The sequence below is a fragment of the Triticum urartu genome, chromosome 2 (genome assembly GCF_003073215.2).
Source record: "Triticum urartu cultivar G1812 chromosome 2, Tu2.1, whole genome shotgun sequence".
Lineage (NCBI taxonomy): Eukaryota > Viridiplantae > Streptophyta > Magnoliopsida > Poales > Poaceae > Triticum > Triticum urartu.
The window spans coordinates 364840910-364857297 of record NC_053023.1 but is presented as its reverse complement, the minus strand read 5'-3'; the positions used below and the strand labels follow the sequence as shown (position 1 = coordinate 364857297).

At 46.3% G+C, this 16388-nt stretch overlaps 1 protein-coding gene across 5 annotated transcripts; it reads left to right on the top strand.

Moving 5' to 3' along the window:
- The first annotated feature begins 1177 nt into the window (after positions 1–1177).
- LOC125537321 lies at positions 1178–14423 on the top strand. 5 transcript variants are annotated; one of them, XM_048700619.1, is made up of 6 exons: positions 1178–5871; positions 5964–6316; positions 6408–6555; positions 11450–11686; positions 11823–12653; positions 12756–14423. In XM_048700619.1, the coding sequence occupies exon 1, from the start codon at positions 1178–1180 to the stop codon at positions 2642–2644; it is 1467 nt and encodes a 488-aa protein (XP_048556576.1). In that variant the 3' UTR covers positions 2645–5871; positions 5964–6316; positions 6408–6555; positions 11450–11686; positions 11823–12653; positions 12756–14423. The 5 variants fall into 5 exon arrangements, with proteins under 5 accessions (XP_048556576.1, XP_048556575.1, XP_048556572.1 ...); XM_048700618.1 differs by having other exon boundaries at positions 6462–6555; positions 11823–14423; XM_048700615.1 differs by having other exon boundaries at positions 11823–14423.
- The last annotated feature ends 1965 nt before the right edge of the window (positions 14424–16388 follow it).

The window sequence follows — 16388 nt, the reverse complement described above, 5'->3', positions numbered from 1 at the left end:
ACGGTGCTCGACCAGGATGGGCTCTTGCGCCGTCACATGAGTAGTACCTGACTTTCTCGTTCCCCAATGTCGTCCTCCTGCTGTGGCCGCGGGGGCGGTGCCGATGTGTGTGCTAAAGAAGGTCACGACCCTATGGTGGCCATCTCTCAGGGTCATTCTCCTTCTAATATGGGCACGACGGAGGAGGTGAATCCCAATTTCAAGACTCCACCAAGCTAGGCGTGTCGTTGTTATTTTTAATAATTATATTTTTAATAATTGTGAGTTTTGGCCTGGTTTTGGGCCTGTCCAACCAAGTCAGGTCGAGGCCCATTAGGCTGGGCACCTCACCCCTCCATATAAGGAGCTGGGGCGCATTAGGTTGGGGGTGGAGAATTTTAGTCGAAAACTATCGAGTTGTGTTTCCTCGGTGAAGCATCCCTCTGGGGACGGCGATGCCGTTTATCTAATAAAGATTGTTGCGGAGGTTCTTGTGTTTAGCAAGGATTATCGTGCTTTGGTTTGAGGCGTGGTGATCTTCATCACGTTGCTTGCTGGATTTGTTTCCTCGTCTTCAGGTTACGTGGATTACTCCCGTGATTAGAAGTTTTTCTATTTTATTGTCTTGCGGTGAAATATCAGGCAAAAACTATAGGATCATCACGTTGATCCTTATTATGTGGTATCAGATTACTGGGTTTCTCACCGCGAGTTCATCCTGTTGAGATTGCATCATTGCCGCCAGTCTATTCTGCGGAGAGTTCTCGTGGATCACGGTGCAATTTGCTGTTCGGCGAGGAGCTTAGTGGCGGCAAATTCGCAAGGGCCGAGCACGCTTGGATCTGTGTCTCGGCGGAGAGTTCGTCTTCCAGTCGGATCAAACTGAGGGCGTCGGTGCTATCAATTTTCCTTGTGATCTCAGCGAGGTTTGGTCGCTCGGATAGGAAGGACACGTTGTTTTTGGCTGACTCCGGATTTTCAGGAAGCAGAGCGATTTGGTTGGTACATGATGGAGTACTAGTTTGTTTTGGTGTTCTGTGATCAGCTTGCTGGATTTTTAAATTAGTTAAATCCTAATTAGTTAAGGCAGGAGAGAGAAGATTCTCTTGTTTCCGTCCGTTTGGAAACCAACTTACGGTAGAGTCTAGCTCGTGGTAAAAAAATTGCGATTTTATTATCTGTTCGCCGGATCGGGAAGATGACTTCCACATGGTTTTCTCGGTTGGATGAGAATTCTAAGGAACGTGCTCGGGCTGAGATAGCTGATATACAAAAGATCATTAAAGAGATGCGGGCGGAATTTAAAAAGCCCATTACAGTTTTTCCCGCGCATACTGTGCAACATTCTGCGAAGGTAATTTCCAAGGACACATCCATGGTGAAGATAGATGATGTTAACGACGACAACGAGGCAAAGACAACACGTACTGGTTCTAAGGAGGACAAGGCTGATGTTGACACGATTTTGGTGGACGATGTTGTACCATTGAGTGGGTTGAATATGCAACTCAAGAGGGTACATGATGAAGCTTGCAAAACAGTTGACAAGGGTCAGCGGTGGAGTTTATTTCAGACTCAGTGTATGATTAAAGGCAAAGCATGCAAGTTGATGATTGATGGTGGTAGCTGTACTAATGGCATAAGCAAGGCAATGGTGGCATCATTGGGGTTGTCCACATGGCGTATTCCTGAACCTAAGCATCTTGAGTGGTTGAATAGTTGTGGTATGTTGAAGGTTACTCATAAAGTGCGTGTGCCATTTACAGTTGGTGACTATGTTGATGTGGTAGAATGTGATGTGTTGTCATTGGAGGTGTGTGGGCTGTTACTTGGACGTCCATGGCAGTATGATCGCAATGTTACACATGCTGGGAGAGCAAATGCATATTCTTTTGTGCATGATGGAAAACAACAGACTTTGAAGCCTATGAAGGATGATCAAATAAAGTCTAATGTGGAGCTGGTGGTACACAAGGAGAGGTTGTGCAAGGCTAAGCCGCCAGGGTTAGCTAAGCTGCAGCATGAGGAGCATGATGCACAGAGCGACATTGTTGATATTGCTTCAGCTATACCTGTAGATGACAAGCATGTTGTTCTTGTTAGTGACAAGCCAGTTGAAGTGCAGCCTCTTTCTGATGAGAGGAAGGATGTTGCAGCATGTGTTACAATTCCAGTTTGTGTTGACACAGGTGTTCAGACTGATGATATTTGTGCTGATCATATCCCAGTGCATGAGGTGCTTCGGAGCGACAAGCGCAGTTTTGTTAGCACACTTGCGAGGCGTTTTGTTGGAGCAGCAGTGCGGATGCACAAAGGCAAGGATGGACATGTTCGTCAGTTGTGTGGCCCAGGCATTACTCATCTTTTGCAGGGTAGTGCAAAGCAGGTTCATGTTCAGAAACAAAGGGCTCCAACAAAGGTGGACAAGAAGAAGGTGGTGGCGCCTATGCCCAGGCGTGTGTGGAGAAGAAAGGCACCCACAGCTGAACCAAGTCGAGCAGACCAAGAGGGGGGATTTGGAGTGGTAGGCAGGCGAGACTTGAAGATGGCGAAGACGCGTGATGCTTTTGTTGATATCACTCCACCCTTTCCAGTAGACCCTCACATGTTGAGGACAACACTTTTTGAAGGGGGGAAGATGATATGGGCACGACGGAGGAGGTGAAGCCCAATTTCAGGACTCCGCCAAGCTAGGCGTGTCATTGTTATTTTTAATAATTAGATTTTTAATAATTGTGAGTTTTGGCCTGGTTTTGGGTCTGTCCAACCAAGTCAGGTCGAGGCTAGACTGGGCGCCTCACCCCTCCATATAAGGAGTTGGGGCGCATTAGGTTTAGGGGGTGGAGAATTTTAGTCGAAAACTATCGAGTTGTGTTTCCTTGGTGAAGCATCCCTTTGGGGACGGCGATGCCGTTTATCTAATAAAGATTGCTGCGAAGGTTCTTGTGTTCAGCAAGGATTATCGTGCTTTGGTTTGAGGCATGGTGATCTTCATCACGTTGCTTGCTGGATTTGTTTCCTCATCTTCAGGTTACGCGGATTACTCCCGTGATTAGAAGTTTTCCTATTTTATTGTCTTGCGGTGAAAGATCGGGCAAAAACTATAGGATCATCACGTTGATCCTTATTACCTTCTCCCATATTTGCTTGCTTGCTCCCTGCCTGCTCCACCAAGCGGACAAACTCAAGCCTATGGGGAACAAGAAAAACGATGAATAGATCGATTTAACTGGTAGCAAACGAACTAATTTTCTTGGTGGTGAGGGCTCACGAATTGGGGAGGATAAAAGCACCTGCTCCACGGTGGCTCCCAGACGACGCAGCGCTCACGGCAGCCCGTGCTCTAGCTCACCTCCTTGTCGAGCCTGTCACTGCCGCTGGTTTCCCCCGCGCCACCTCCTCTTCCTCTTTTCTGGTCTCCCCCGTGCCACCTCCTCTTCCTTTTTTCCTCCAGCGGCGGCGCAGTCCCCCCGTGACTTCTTGGTGGTGAGCGCTCATGATTGGGGAGGAGAAGAGGAGCCCGTGGCTTCTTGGTGGTGAGCGCTCACGGATTGGGGAGGAGAAGAGGAGCGGCGGACTGGGAGGGGGAGGAGAGGAGGCGGCGGACTGGGGAGGAGGAGGAGAGGAGGCGGTGGATTGGGGAGGAGGAGAGGAGGCGGGGATTGGGAGGATTGGGGTGAGAGGAGGCTGTCGATAGGCTAGGGTTTTCACCGTGTTTGCCTGTACGTGAAATTACTAAAATGCCCTTGGCAGGCCACCAAATTTATAGTGATGATAGCAGCACTATTCATAGCGATTTAGGGACAACGTGGCTGGCTTCGTCTGGCCTAGCACTTCTTGAACGTTTATATGTTCAATGGCATCAGAGGAAACGGACAGAACACGCCTGAGTCCCGCTCGACCTCATGACATGCGCGCCACGGCAGTCTAGGGTTTGGCCGCTGCCGCCCCTGCCTCTACTGCTTACTCCGGCGACACTCCACATCCGGCAGGTATAGTTTTCCCTCCTCCCTCACCCCCCCCCCTCTCATCCCATGGTGGTGGCCGGCCGGCGGTCCGACGGCTCCGGCGCCGATCACCGGCCCTTCTCCTCCATACTCCTACCTCCCTCCTCCCTCCCTTTGCCCCCTATGGTGGAGGTCAGGTCGTCCCGTGCCTCCTCAATCTGGTGTCCGTGAGGGACGGGGCAGGTCCGATCGTCCGCCGGCGCCGGTGAACTGGGACTCCTTCCTCCTCTCTCCTCCCTCCACCCTCCATCACTCATCCCCATCCATCCTCTTCTAAAAAAATTCTCTGATCATGCATATTCCTGTTTTCTGTTTTTTGTGATTTGATGGTTAATAGTCATAGATTGTAGTATGTTATTACAGTATCATTAGTACTTGTTGCATATTGCTACTCTCTACGCATTTTCAAGATTATGTATGAATGGATTGGCCAGGAATGGCCCAATTTTTGTCATGGTTTATATCTTTTGCTACGTAATTGCTTGATGCGCATATTGATCGGTCATTGGCCAGTAGTACCAAGGTTAAAGTTTTTTATAGATGTGATGCCGATGATGAGTATGTACTTCCAGTGCTATGACTGGAGGTGGCACGAACACAAGCAGACCCGGTTGAAGATGAGGGGAACGAAGACAGCATGACAATATTCATAGTAGAATAGCTCATGCTTGTCTAGCAATGGCAACATAAGTTTAGCTATGTTGATGGAGGTCATCCTCATGTGAACCATACTGTGTTTTGTATGATGCATGTCTTTGTAATAATATTATGGGAACACTATCTATTTAAATGTATGCAACATCAAAGTATAGTTGTTCAATTGTGTATGTGTTAGCTATAAATCGCTTACATTGTCATATTTTTTCTGTGTAAAATGATTGTCCGATTTCCTACAAATGTACATGTCACTACTTTAAATTAGTATATAAACATATTCACTCAAGTGCCAAGGCATTACAGACGATTCACAACCAAATCTGCAGTTTTATGGTTGTTTTAACCAAACAGCCTCTAGCTTGTCTACAGTGGCATTTTCACAGCAGCTCAACCCATTAAGCTACGCGTGAAGGGCGGCCAACCAGTTATGCCACGTGGCGTAAGTGGTTGGCCGCGGCATGTAATCTTTTGAATTTTTTTAGATGAAGGCGTGAATTGTTTTTTAAAAGAGGTGAGAACCTCTGGTATTTTCTAAATGAAGGGTTGATAGACTGCAGTGGTAATTTTTTTCCTTTTTTACTTTGTGAAGGTGAGGATTTTTCTAATATGGTTTTTTAGATGCAAGGACTCTATGTATCTTTTTAAAATAGAAACATGCACATACTGTCCTCTCAAGCAGCGGCGCCACAAATGACGCTCACTTTAAACATAGGAGATATTTTTTGGAAGAGACGCACATACATCTTATAAGTGCACCTAAAAACAGATTAGGAGGGATTTGATTTTAGAGTTTTGTGTCGTGCTCATGGCAGCAACTAGATGCTTTGCGTTTTGGCTCTCGGGTCCAGGTGGTCCTGATATCTGGGCCGTCCAGATGAGCTCTGGGATTTGTGCGAGGCATTATTAAATTCGATATACCGTACAGAATAAGAGGGGAATACACAGTGGCGGGCCTTGTACGTACGATGTCAGATGACGGGCGGCACCGTCTGTGGAGTCGCCGTTAACGACGGGCAAAATGAATGCATCCCCGTCCACCAGCTTCGGCCCCTGTTTTCAGCGAAAGATGATCGAGCCGAGTAAAAATTAGAGCCGGAGGGCGGCGTCGGTGGCGGCTACATCGGCGGCATTCTCGCACACTGATTCCCTGCTCGCATCACCGGACGTGGTCTCCGATTACTGCTGGCGCAGCCGTGGCGATGGATTTTCCCGTCGCTCCGATGGACAGGTAAGAAATCAATCCTTGTACATAAATGTTCTTCGTTCCCATTTACGATCCAGCATCAAAACAAGCTTAGAGCTTCGATCCAACGTGCTCAGGTTGCCCATATTCCCGGATGAGGCGGCTAGCGCGGCGGCCCTAATTGAATTGATTGGTGGGGCTGGTCGTGCGGAAAAGGAATTAACCAACGGATCTGGCGGGGCGGTGGTCGGAGGATTTGGGCGCAGCTCAGCTGGGCAGTTCGGGGGTGGTGCTATGTGCGGCGAGGAAACAAGTGTGGCTGCCGGCGGCCCTGCCGTGTCAATGCAAACGCCGTTGACCAGGGTGGCGTTGAAGCACATTTTGATGGAGATCAGGGCGCTGTGATTCAAGATCGAACAGGAAGTGGCGATGGAGGCTCTGCACAATCGACTGGCAAGGTGGATCCCCAAGCCCCTGGATGGACTAAGAGGTAATTGGGATTTTCTGTAGAACTGCATTCTGTACCTTGCAACCGTAGTTGGAATGATGCCCTGTTTATTTTAGTTTGTTATGCTGGCTAGTGAATTGTCAGTTTGATAAAACCATTGTTTGGGGACTTTTTGCTGACGGCGGAGAGAGCTGCGGCACTGAGGCCTTCTGTTGGTGGCCGGGTATCAAGCATGACCAAGCTAGCAATGGCGACGGACTTTCCCGTACACCAATAGACAGGTAAGTGTGGCATTATTCCAGGGGCGGTGAAAGATCGTCGACGTCACCTAGAGGGGGATGAATAGGTGTTTTAAAATAATTACGGTTTAGGCTTTAACAAATACGGAATAAACCTAGCGGTTAATTTGTCAAGCACAAATCCTAAAACAACTAGGCTCACCTATGTGCATCAACAACTTATGCTAAGCAAGATAAGCAACTATGTGATAGCAAGATATATGACAAGAAACAATATGGCTATCACAAAGTAAAGTGCATAAGTAAAGGGGCTCGGGTAAGAGATAATCGAGGCAGCGGAGACGACGATGTATCCCGAAGTTCACACCCTTGCGGATGCTAATCTTCGTTTGGAGCGGTGTGGAGGCACAATGCTTCCCAAGAAGCCACTAGGGCCACTGTAATCTCCTCACGCCCTCGCATAATGCAAGATGCCGTGATTCCACTAAGGGACCCTTGAGGGCGGTCACCGAACCCGTACAAATAGCAACCCTTGGGGGCGGTCACCGAACCCGTACACTTTGGTAACCCATGGGGGCGGTCACCGGTACCCGTCAAATTGCTCGGGGCAACTTCAAGCTCCTCATTTTTAGTTTCAAAATCATTGGCCACCTCAAGAGCTCTATCACGAGATTCCCTCACTCTAGATAATTCTAGAGCAAAAGTCTCCTCAAGAGATTCCTTGGTGGTTTGTTCAAGTTCAAGAGCTTGAGAGAGGTCCGCAATTTCATTAGCGTAATCATGCTCATAACCTTCCATTTTATCAATGGTGACCTCATGCTCCTCAAGACGAGATTTCAACTCATCAATATACTTCTTGCCCTCAATGGCAATGGACATGATTTCCATGAAGTTGGAACAAGCAATTTTATTTTTATGAAGAGCTTTAAAAACCATTTCCCCCTTAATTTTTAAGGAGGCAACATTATCATTCTCTTCATCATTATCTTCATCATCGTTAGTATCAACATCATCATAAAGAGACATATTGGGTTTCAAAGTAGGAGATACCTTTGAAGCCTTAGCCATAAGGCAAAAAGCAATAGATGATGATGTAAGATCCCTTGAAGCACCATTAAACACCACATCTTGTTCCATGTAGTGTTGGGTTTCCTCTACATTGTTAGCACAACAATTCGAGAAAATATATGTATTTTTATCATGGCAACAAGACATAGTACACATATCATCATAAGATTTAGTCAAGCAATTTCTGCATGATATGCAAGGACTATCAACACAAGCATGTGAAACATTTGGAGTGCTCGAAGTGTTAAAGCCCAAAGAAGGATCATTGCAATAAGATAGTGATGAAGGATCATCCACAATAAGCATACTATCATCATTGCAATGACCAACACTACTCACCATATCATTACCTTGTGGCAAACCACATGTAGGTGAAGTAGAAGAAGTTGAGAAGACTATACGACCGGAGGTGGAGGGAAAACAATCATCCCCACAAATCTTGGACACACCATATTTATCTTGAAGCTTCGTCCACAACTCATGAGCATCCCGGAACGGCATGAGGTGAAATATAACTACATTGCTCAAAGCATCGAAGAGCACATTAGAAGCTTGAGCATTGAGATAAGAGTTTTTATCATCCTCTAAAGATAATCTTTGGGGATCCTTTGGAGGAGAAAAACCCATATCTACAATTCGCTCTAAATTTGGGTCCATGACCCTAAAAAGATTAAGCATGCGAATTACCCAAACATCAAAATTTGTGCCATCGAAACTAAGAGTGTCAGAGAATCCTAATCTCCTAGTCGACATCTTTACTCTCTAGACGGTTAAGCCTAACAAAGAGAGACGAGGCTCTGATACCAATTGAAAGATCGTCGATGTCGCCTAAAGGGGGGTGAATAGGCGTTTTGAAATAATTACGGTTTAGGCTTTAACAAATACGGAATAAACCTAGCGGTTAATTTGTCAAGCACAAAACCTAAACAACTAGGCTCACCTATATGCACCAACAACTTATGCTAAGCAAGATAAGCAACTATGTGATAGCAAGATATATGACAAGAAACAATATGGCTATCACGAAGTAAAGTCCATAAGTAAAGGGGCTCGGGTAAGAGATAACCGAGGCACGCGGAGACGACGATGTATCCCGGAGTTCACACCCTTGCGGATGCTAATCTCCGTTTGGAGCGGTGTGGAGGCACAATGCTCCCCAAGAAGCCACTAGGGCCACCGTAATCTCCTCACGCCCTCGCACAATGCAAGATGCCGTGATTCCACTAAGGGACCCTTGAGGGCGGTCACCGAACCCGTACAAATAGCAACCCTTGGGGGCGGTCACCGAACCCGTACACTTTGGTAACCCTTGGGGGCGGTCACCGGTACCCGTCAAATTGCTTGGGGCGATCTCCACAACCTAATTGGAGACCCCGACGCTTGCCCGAAGCTTTACACCACAATGATTGAGCTCCGAACAACACCAACCGTCTAGGGCGCCAAGGCACCCAAGAGGAACAAGCTCTAGGGTGCCCAAACACTCAAGAGTAATAAGCTTCTCAAACTTCACTTCCACGTATCACCGTGGAGAATTCAAATCGATGCACCAAATGCAATGGCAAGGGCACACGGAGTGCCCAAGTCCTTCTCTCTCAAATCCCACCGAAGCAACTAATGCTAGGGAGGAAAATGAGAGGAAGAACAAGAAGGAGAACACCAAGAACTCCAAGATCTAGATCCAAGGGGTTCCCCTCACATAGAGGAGAAAGTGATTGGTGCAAATGTGGACCTAGATCTCCTCTTTCTTTTCCCTCAAAAACTAGCAAGAATCCATGAAGGGATTGAGAGTTAGCAAGCTCGAAGAAGGTCAACAATGGGGGAAGAACCCGAGCTGAAAGAACAAGGTTGAATGGGGAAGAAGACCCCCTTTTATAGGAGCTCCCGAATCCAACTGTTATGTGCTCAGTCCACGCACGAGCGGTACTACCGCTCAGGGGAGCGGTACTACCGCCCGGGAGGTAGAACACGGAGAGCGGAGCAAAACAGAGTGTGTGGCGGAGCCGTATGAGCGGCACTACCGTTGGCCGCAGCGATACTGCCGCTTGGGACAGCGGTACTACCGCTTGTGGCGATAAGCGGTACTGCCGCTCCGGCCCGGCGGTACTACCGCTGGGACCGCGCACAAGCCTACCACGAGCACAGGGAGAAGGAACATAGATGAGGGCCATTGAGCGGCACTAGGGGTGGTGGTAGCCGCGGTACTACTGCACATGAACGGTACTACCGCTCCTACTGCCGATGAACCCGACACGAGAAAACCATGTCTCGAGTCGAGGCGGTACTAGCGCGGAACCGGAGCCGTACTACCGCTTATGGCCATGGGCGGTACTACCGCTGTGGGACAGCGGTACTACCGCTTGTGGCGATAAGCGGTATTGCTGCTCCGGCCCAGCGGTACTACCGTTGGCGCCATCCTTAAGCCACTTCCACAAAAGCAAGTAAACTCCACGGAAAATCAGAACTGCCATAACTTCTGCATATGAACTCCGAATTGAGCAAACTCAAGCTTGTTGGATACAAGACGACGAGTAGCATCAAAATAGCGATTGGTTATAGTAAGAAGAGGCAGGGAAGGTATGCCAAACAAATAGAGGAGTGAAACCTCCAAAAAGGAAGAACCGACATAACCTCCAACATCGAAAACATCATAGAAGATGCATGTGAACTCCGTTTTCGATGAACTCGAGCTTGTCATGAAGATGACCATAAGCTCTAAGACTCATAAAAAGAACCAAACAAGAACCAAGAAAGATGATGCAAGGATGCAATGCTTTGAGCTCTCAACTAACGATATGATCAAGCTACTCATCGAGAGCCCCCCCTTGATAGTACGGCAATCGATCCTATAACCCGTTCTCCCAACTACCATCATGAGACCGGTAAAATAAAAAACCTATCAAGGGCAAACCTTTGCCTTGCACATGGTCCACTTGAGCTAGATGATGACGATCTTGACTTCCTCAAGTTGGACCACCTTTCTTGATTGTGTTGGCTCGATGAAGACTAGTTGATTGCTCCCCCATACTCCACTATGGGTGAGCCACTCTTCCGCACATCTTCACATGTCCATTGTCACCACAATGGACGGCAAGCTTCAAGCATTTGATCTCTTCATGATGCTCCACTTGAACTTGCACACCGCAACCTAACCCCACAAAGAACTCTCACGAAGACCATGGGTTAGTACACAAAGCGTAATTGACAATGCTTACCATACCATGGAATCATTTGATCCCTCTCGGTACATCTTCTACGCTTTGTGGGTTGATCAACTTGATTCACTTTTTGACTTAGTCTTGATCAACCTCGCATAAGACCAATCTTTAGGTAATTCCTTAAATAGCACCTTGGTCGACACAAACTATTCTTGAAACCAACACATGTACTCCAAGAAAAGCCTATGGACAAAACCTTCAAATATAACTCAAGGCAACCATTAGTCCATAGAGATTGTCATCAATTACCAAAACCAAACATGGGGGCACCGCATGTTCTTTCAGGCGGCGCAAGATTGTTTTTTGTTTCGATCCGGGGCGCCGCCGCAGCCTGATTGTTGATGAAATCTCTAAGTGCAGGCTACCTATCTTTGCCGACGAGGCATGCAGCGCAGCTAAATCATTTTTATCTTGTGTGCAATTGAATTATGCTTTCTATTTGTACAAGTGGTGCTTGATAAAAGTTGCAGAATGTTCCTGATTAAAACAAATGTGTGCACAGCCTGCTGCTGGTTGCTATTTCTAATACCGCAGTTGCATGTACAAGTGGTGCTTGATAAAAATTGCGGATGATATACAAGGGTTCTAGTTCCTAAATAGAAATCCAGAAACTTTCTGGTTGATTTTAATCTATTTTGTTTTGTTTGGTTCAGTGTTAGAGTTGGAAAACACCTGCCGAACGCCTTGTCCGGAAAAGAGTTGGCGCCCTACCGCAGACGATCCGCGGATACACGAACAACCTCGGTGGTCATTTAGTGGAAACTGAGAGTGTGTTGACATTCGACTCTCTCGAAGAAGATTGGGAGCACGGATTTGGGATAAGATATGGGAAAAGCAGGCTCAATGCTGGGAAGACCAAGTGTATGCAGGAAGTTGTCTGCAGGTGCTCTGTAAGTGATTAGATAGCTTTCTAATGGCAAAACAATTTTGTTATTTATTTTCTTGCGATTCATATTACATATGCATGAAACATCTTTTTCTCGGTCCTTTAAATTGAAGCAAAATAATATATGTCGTGGAATGCAGGGGAAGCCAATAAAAGAAAACGGCAGGGCTTGCCGTTGTGAGTGCCTGGCTATGATCAGATTGCTTCGGACACACGACAACGGGTGGTACATAACCGAACACAGGGTGAATCACAACCACTCGCTGACACCTACATGTGGCGAGAAGGTGAATTGGCCGGCCCACATCAAATTGATGTCTACATGAAGGATCTGGTAAAACAGTTATAAATAATAGCAAGTTTTTGCGGGTAGACACATTGGCTGGCATTTGTGCCCCTGAGAAGAAGTGAAATGCAGGACAGCCGACAAACAGCTGTGATAAAGCACCATATGAGGAGTTGAGTATGAGAACTACATTTTGCAGCATCTGCAGAGGTAAGAGGCATAAGAAGACCACCCGTCGACAGAGAGATGATTTGCCGAAACAACCAAGGAAGGAAGCAAAATGCAGTAACTGTGGTGCAGCGGGACACAGGAAAAATAATTGCACGAACCCTGAAGGTGTTAAGCTGCAAATTGGGCCTGCATGGCTAGGGATAGCAGATTTAAGACTCAATTTGCAAACAAACAAATGTTTTATGATTGAGGCAAGCTTGTGTGGGCAGGCTGTGCATATATCCCAGCTAGTGGTCGAGTTGCTCTATAAAAGTGCAGATCCATTAGCTGGGTCTCTCTCTGAGGCCATTTTCAATCGTGTGTGGAACCAATTTGAAGAAAAGGATATCGTTGGGAGAGGGGGTGGCGCAGCAGTGTTGCCAGGAGGAAGATGGCTCCATCCATCAGCTGGTCGAGCTCCGGTGTCCTCACGTCAGGATTGGCTTGGAGTGCTGACAACGAAGCATTCTACATGGTATGCACCCAGATCCGCTTCATCTGCTGGGATATATCTAGGTTTGGACCTATTGCAAATTGTTGATCTTCAATCTGTTGCATTAATACTGGGAGGGGTCAGTTGATGGTGTCTTCAGCCATGGCCTTGACCCTTGAGGGGGAGAACGTTGTCGGTGGACCAGACCTGCAAGCAAACCATCTATCCGACCAGAACGGGGAAGCTGCAGCCGACTCCAGAGAGGATGGTGACCACGGCATAGAGCCATAGAGGTTGTGGCAGAGCTTGATCCCGACGCCGACCATCTGCTTGGCGAGGCAGGGCAGCCTGTTCTGTAAGAATATGACGAGTTTGTGATGGTTTGGTAAGCTGACGAAGATTCAGAGGGTGAAGAAGAAGTGGCAAGCCACAAGCGTCCCCGCCTGTGCTAGACGCTAAATCAAGTCAATGGACCAGTTGGCTAGAACTAGAAATTAAGTGCGTATATTTTGTGTTTACGCCTCTGTGTATTTTGCTGAAAGCTTAGTGTGTCCATTGCTGGGAGGAACTGTCTCTAAATTAGTTGTTATTTTTTAGGGGAGATTATAGTTGTTATTATTGTAGAGTAGTAGCCGACGTGAGTGTGGACTAATGTTTAGGCCCTGTTTGGTTCTAAATAAGTCACCAACTTATAAGTCGAAAAGTGTAAAAAGTGATTTATTTTGTCAAACGGACCCAACTTATAAGTCACCCCAACTTATAAGTCATAAGTTGCTCCACCCCAACTTAAAACTTATAAGTCACCCTTTTGCATGGGTCCCACAATCTTTATATAAAAAAACAAGGTAGAAAGGTGTGCTCAGATGACTTATAAGTCAGATGGTAACCAAACAGGCGTGATTTATAAGTCACTGATTTTAAGTCACTTGACTTATAAATCAAATGACTTATTAAAACAGGCTCTTAACGGAATCAATAACTCCCGAACGAGCCAGGTTTTAGCAAATCCTCCCGCGGAGCGTTCAGGATGATTCTGGGCCGCCCGAACGAGTTTCATTGTTTTCCCCCTCCCCCTGGACACCACTCCCCCACTCTTCTTTTTCGTTGCCGGATTTGAAGACGGCCGGCCAAATCAGGCCGCCGGGACGGCGCGCTGTGCTGGAGATGTGTTGGGCCGGCTGCGTGTGGCCCAGGCGAGCGGCGGATTGGTGCAGCGTCGAGCGGGACGAGCAGGCGAGCTCCTGCTGGATGCAGAGGAAGCAGAGGTCGGCGTCAGTGGACTTGGCGAAGGGCGCCGCGACGAAGGCGAGTTCGGGAGGGCGTGGAGGAGCGGATCCGGCGCAGGGAGACTGTTCCCGGCGGCGGCGATGGATCTGGAGGACAGTGGAGCTCCATGGCGGAGGCGTTCGGGCCGGCGCGGCGGAGATGGCCGACCAAATCATGGTAAAGCGCGGCCACCTGGAGGCGACGGCCACGGTCGCGTGTTCTTCGAGCTCAGCGTCCATGGGCGACGAGACCCTCCTCCTCGTCTTCTCCGTCCTATTGGACGCCGCCGACCTCGTCTGATGCGCGGCCGCCGGGAGGCGACGACGCCATCCTGCACTGTGGCGCCCTTCACGACCATAAGCTGCTCATGGGCAACGGGCACATCCTCCTCGTCTTCTTCGGCCGCTCAAGTGCCGCATTTGAATATAGTCTTAGTGAACAGGTTCAACTTTTTGTGTCACTAGCTCAGCACTGATGGTGATTCGATTTTTTTAAGCCCAGTCCATATGTTGCAATTTTTGTGTGATTCATTTTCTCAGTCGTTCATGAATTTGCAGAAACTGTTTACTTATTGTTGTCATGCTAATTGACAAATATTGCATGACAAACTTTTATACTAGAAATTATAGTTGATGGTATCTTAAAATCTGTTTTATGCCATGCAAACACAAAATATGTTGCCATGTCGCCTCAACTTCTGCAGTCATCCCAAATTAAATTATTTTTGACCATGGCAAAACATCATAATAAGTTGCCGTGGAAACACAAAGTATGTTGCCGTGTCGAAATCATGTTTTCTTTGCCATGGCAAGAAAAATATAATATGGTTTGCCATGTTCTGAAGCTGTTAGTACTATTTCCATGGGAATTTAGGCCCCATTTGATAACAAAATATTTTCTAAGTATTCCCATAATACTACCGTTTTTTATAATACTGTAGTTTTTATTACAAAGGGTTGTTTGGCTGTCTCTAAAAACTGTGATTTAAATACTTCAGTTTTTGACAAACCACAGTATTTTCTCTGCATTAAAAAAAGAACTCCATACCTCTTTTTTTTAAACTGGGCTCACTGAGAAAAGAGTCCCTCGCTCATACTTTCTTCTCAACACGCCTCATGTCCACGACCGTTTTATTAGGATCTTCTGCTTGGTGATCTAGTTAGCTCGCTTCCCTTTGGTGCTCCAAATTACAGCCAACCAAAAAATCGTTTTGAAGACGTTGTTGCCGTCCGGATAGCCCAGCTAGAATACGTGTCTTCTACGCTGTGTGCATGGCTGTTCTTGGTGCATGGCCGAGTAATTGCATAAAATGGCTAGCTAACTAGAAAAACACGTGTGTTTGCAGCTGCTAATGGTTTTAGCTAGCTAATTTTGTGTCGCTGAAAACGGGATAGCCAAACAGGTTGTCTGTATTAGCAATACCACAAAATATTATGTTGTGTTAAAACCGTGGTATTTCATACCTGCAGGCTAAATTACTGTAGTTTTTGATACTTAGGTTTTTGGGATACTTTGCTATCAAACACAATGTTCTTCTCAACAAACTGTTGCAATTTGTTTGTAAAAATTCCATGGCAATTTTTGTAAATTTCACATGGCAATTTTCTGAAATTTGTGTTAGCTAGAACATGGCAAATTAAACTAAAATTAGTTTAATTTGCCATGTGAATAAAAGTATTTTTGCCATGAAAAAAGTAGATTAAATTTTCCATGTGAATAAAAGTATTTTTGCATGGCAAAATAGAGTAAATTTTGCCATGGAAAATTAAACGAAAATTTGCCATGTGAATAAAAGTATTTTTGCCATGGAAAAATAGAGTAAATTTGCCAAGTGGGTAAAGGTATTTTTGCATGGCAAAATAAAGTAAATTTTGCCATAGCAAATTAAACTAAAATTTGCCATGTGAATAAAAGTATTTTTGCCATGGCAAATTAAACTCTTTGACATGGAAGAATAATGTAAACTTTTGCCATGGCAATAATAGAGTAAAATTTGCCATGCCAAATTAAACTAAAATTTGCCATGGGAATAAAAGTATCCCATGTAATTTTTGCCATCGAAAAAATAGAGTAAATTTTGCCTTGGCAAATTAGACTAAATTTTTTGATGTGAATAAAAGTATATTTTTGCCATGGAAAAATAGTGTAATTTTTGCCATGGCAATTTTTCTGTTCTTGACTTTCTAGTTTGTGTGCAATTACCAGCTTTTTAATACTTGGGCCTTTTGTGTGCATACGCTGGGACATTTTTCTGGCCCACTTTCTTGAACCTGGACGTATGGACAAGGTTGCTCGTGAAGGAGGGGTTCGGGCTAGAGCGTTCCCAAATTGAACAATTCTGTTCGGTGGAGGGCGCTCCGAGATCGAATGTTTCTGTTCGGTCCAGCGCCTGCGCATGCCGAACGTTCGGTCCTTATCAAGATCCATGTCTAATTATACGAGATTACACCAAAATACCTGATGCTGTTACACCGCAAAATGCACCTTGTACTTGTCTAGCTGTATTGATGG

What these genes read in the sequence shown, in the direction of transcription:
- LOC125537321 (XM_048700616.1), top strand. Translation starts at nt 1,178, where the DNA reads ATGACTTCCACATGGTTTTCTCGGTTGGATGAGAATTCTAAGGAACGT.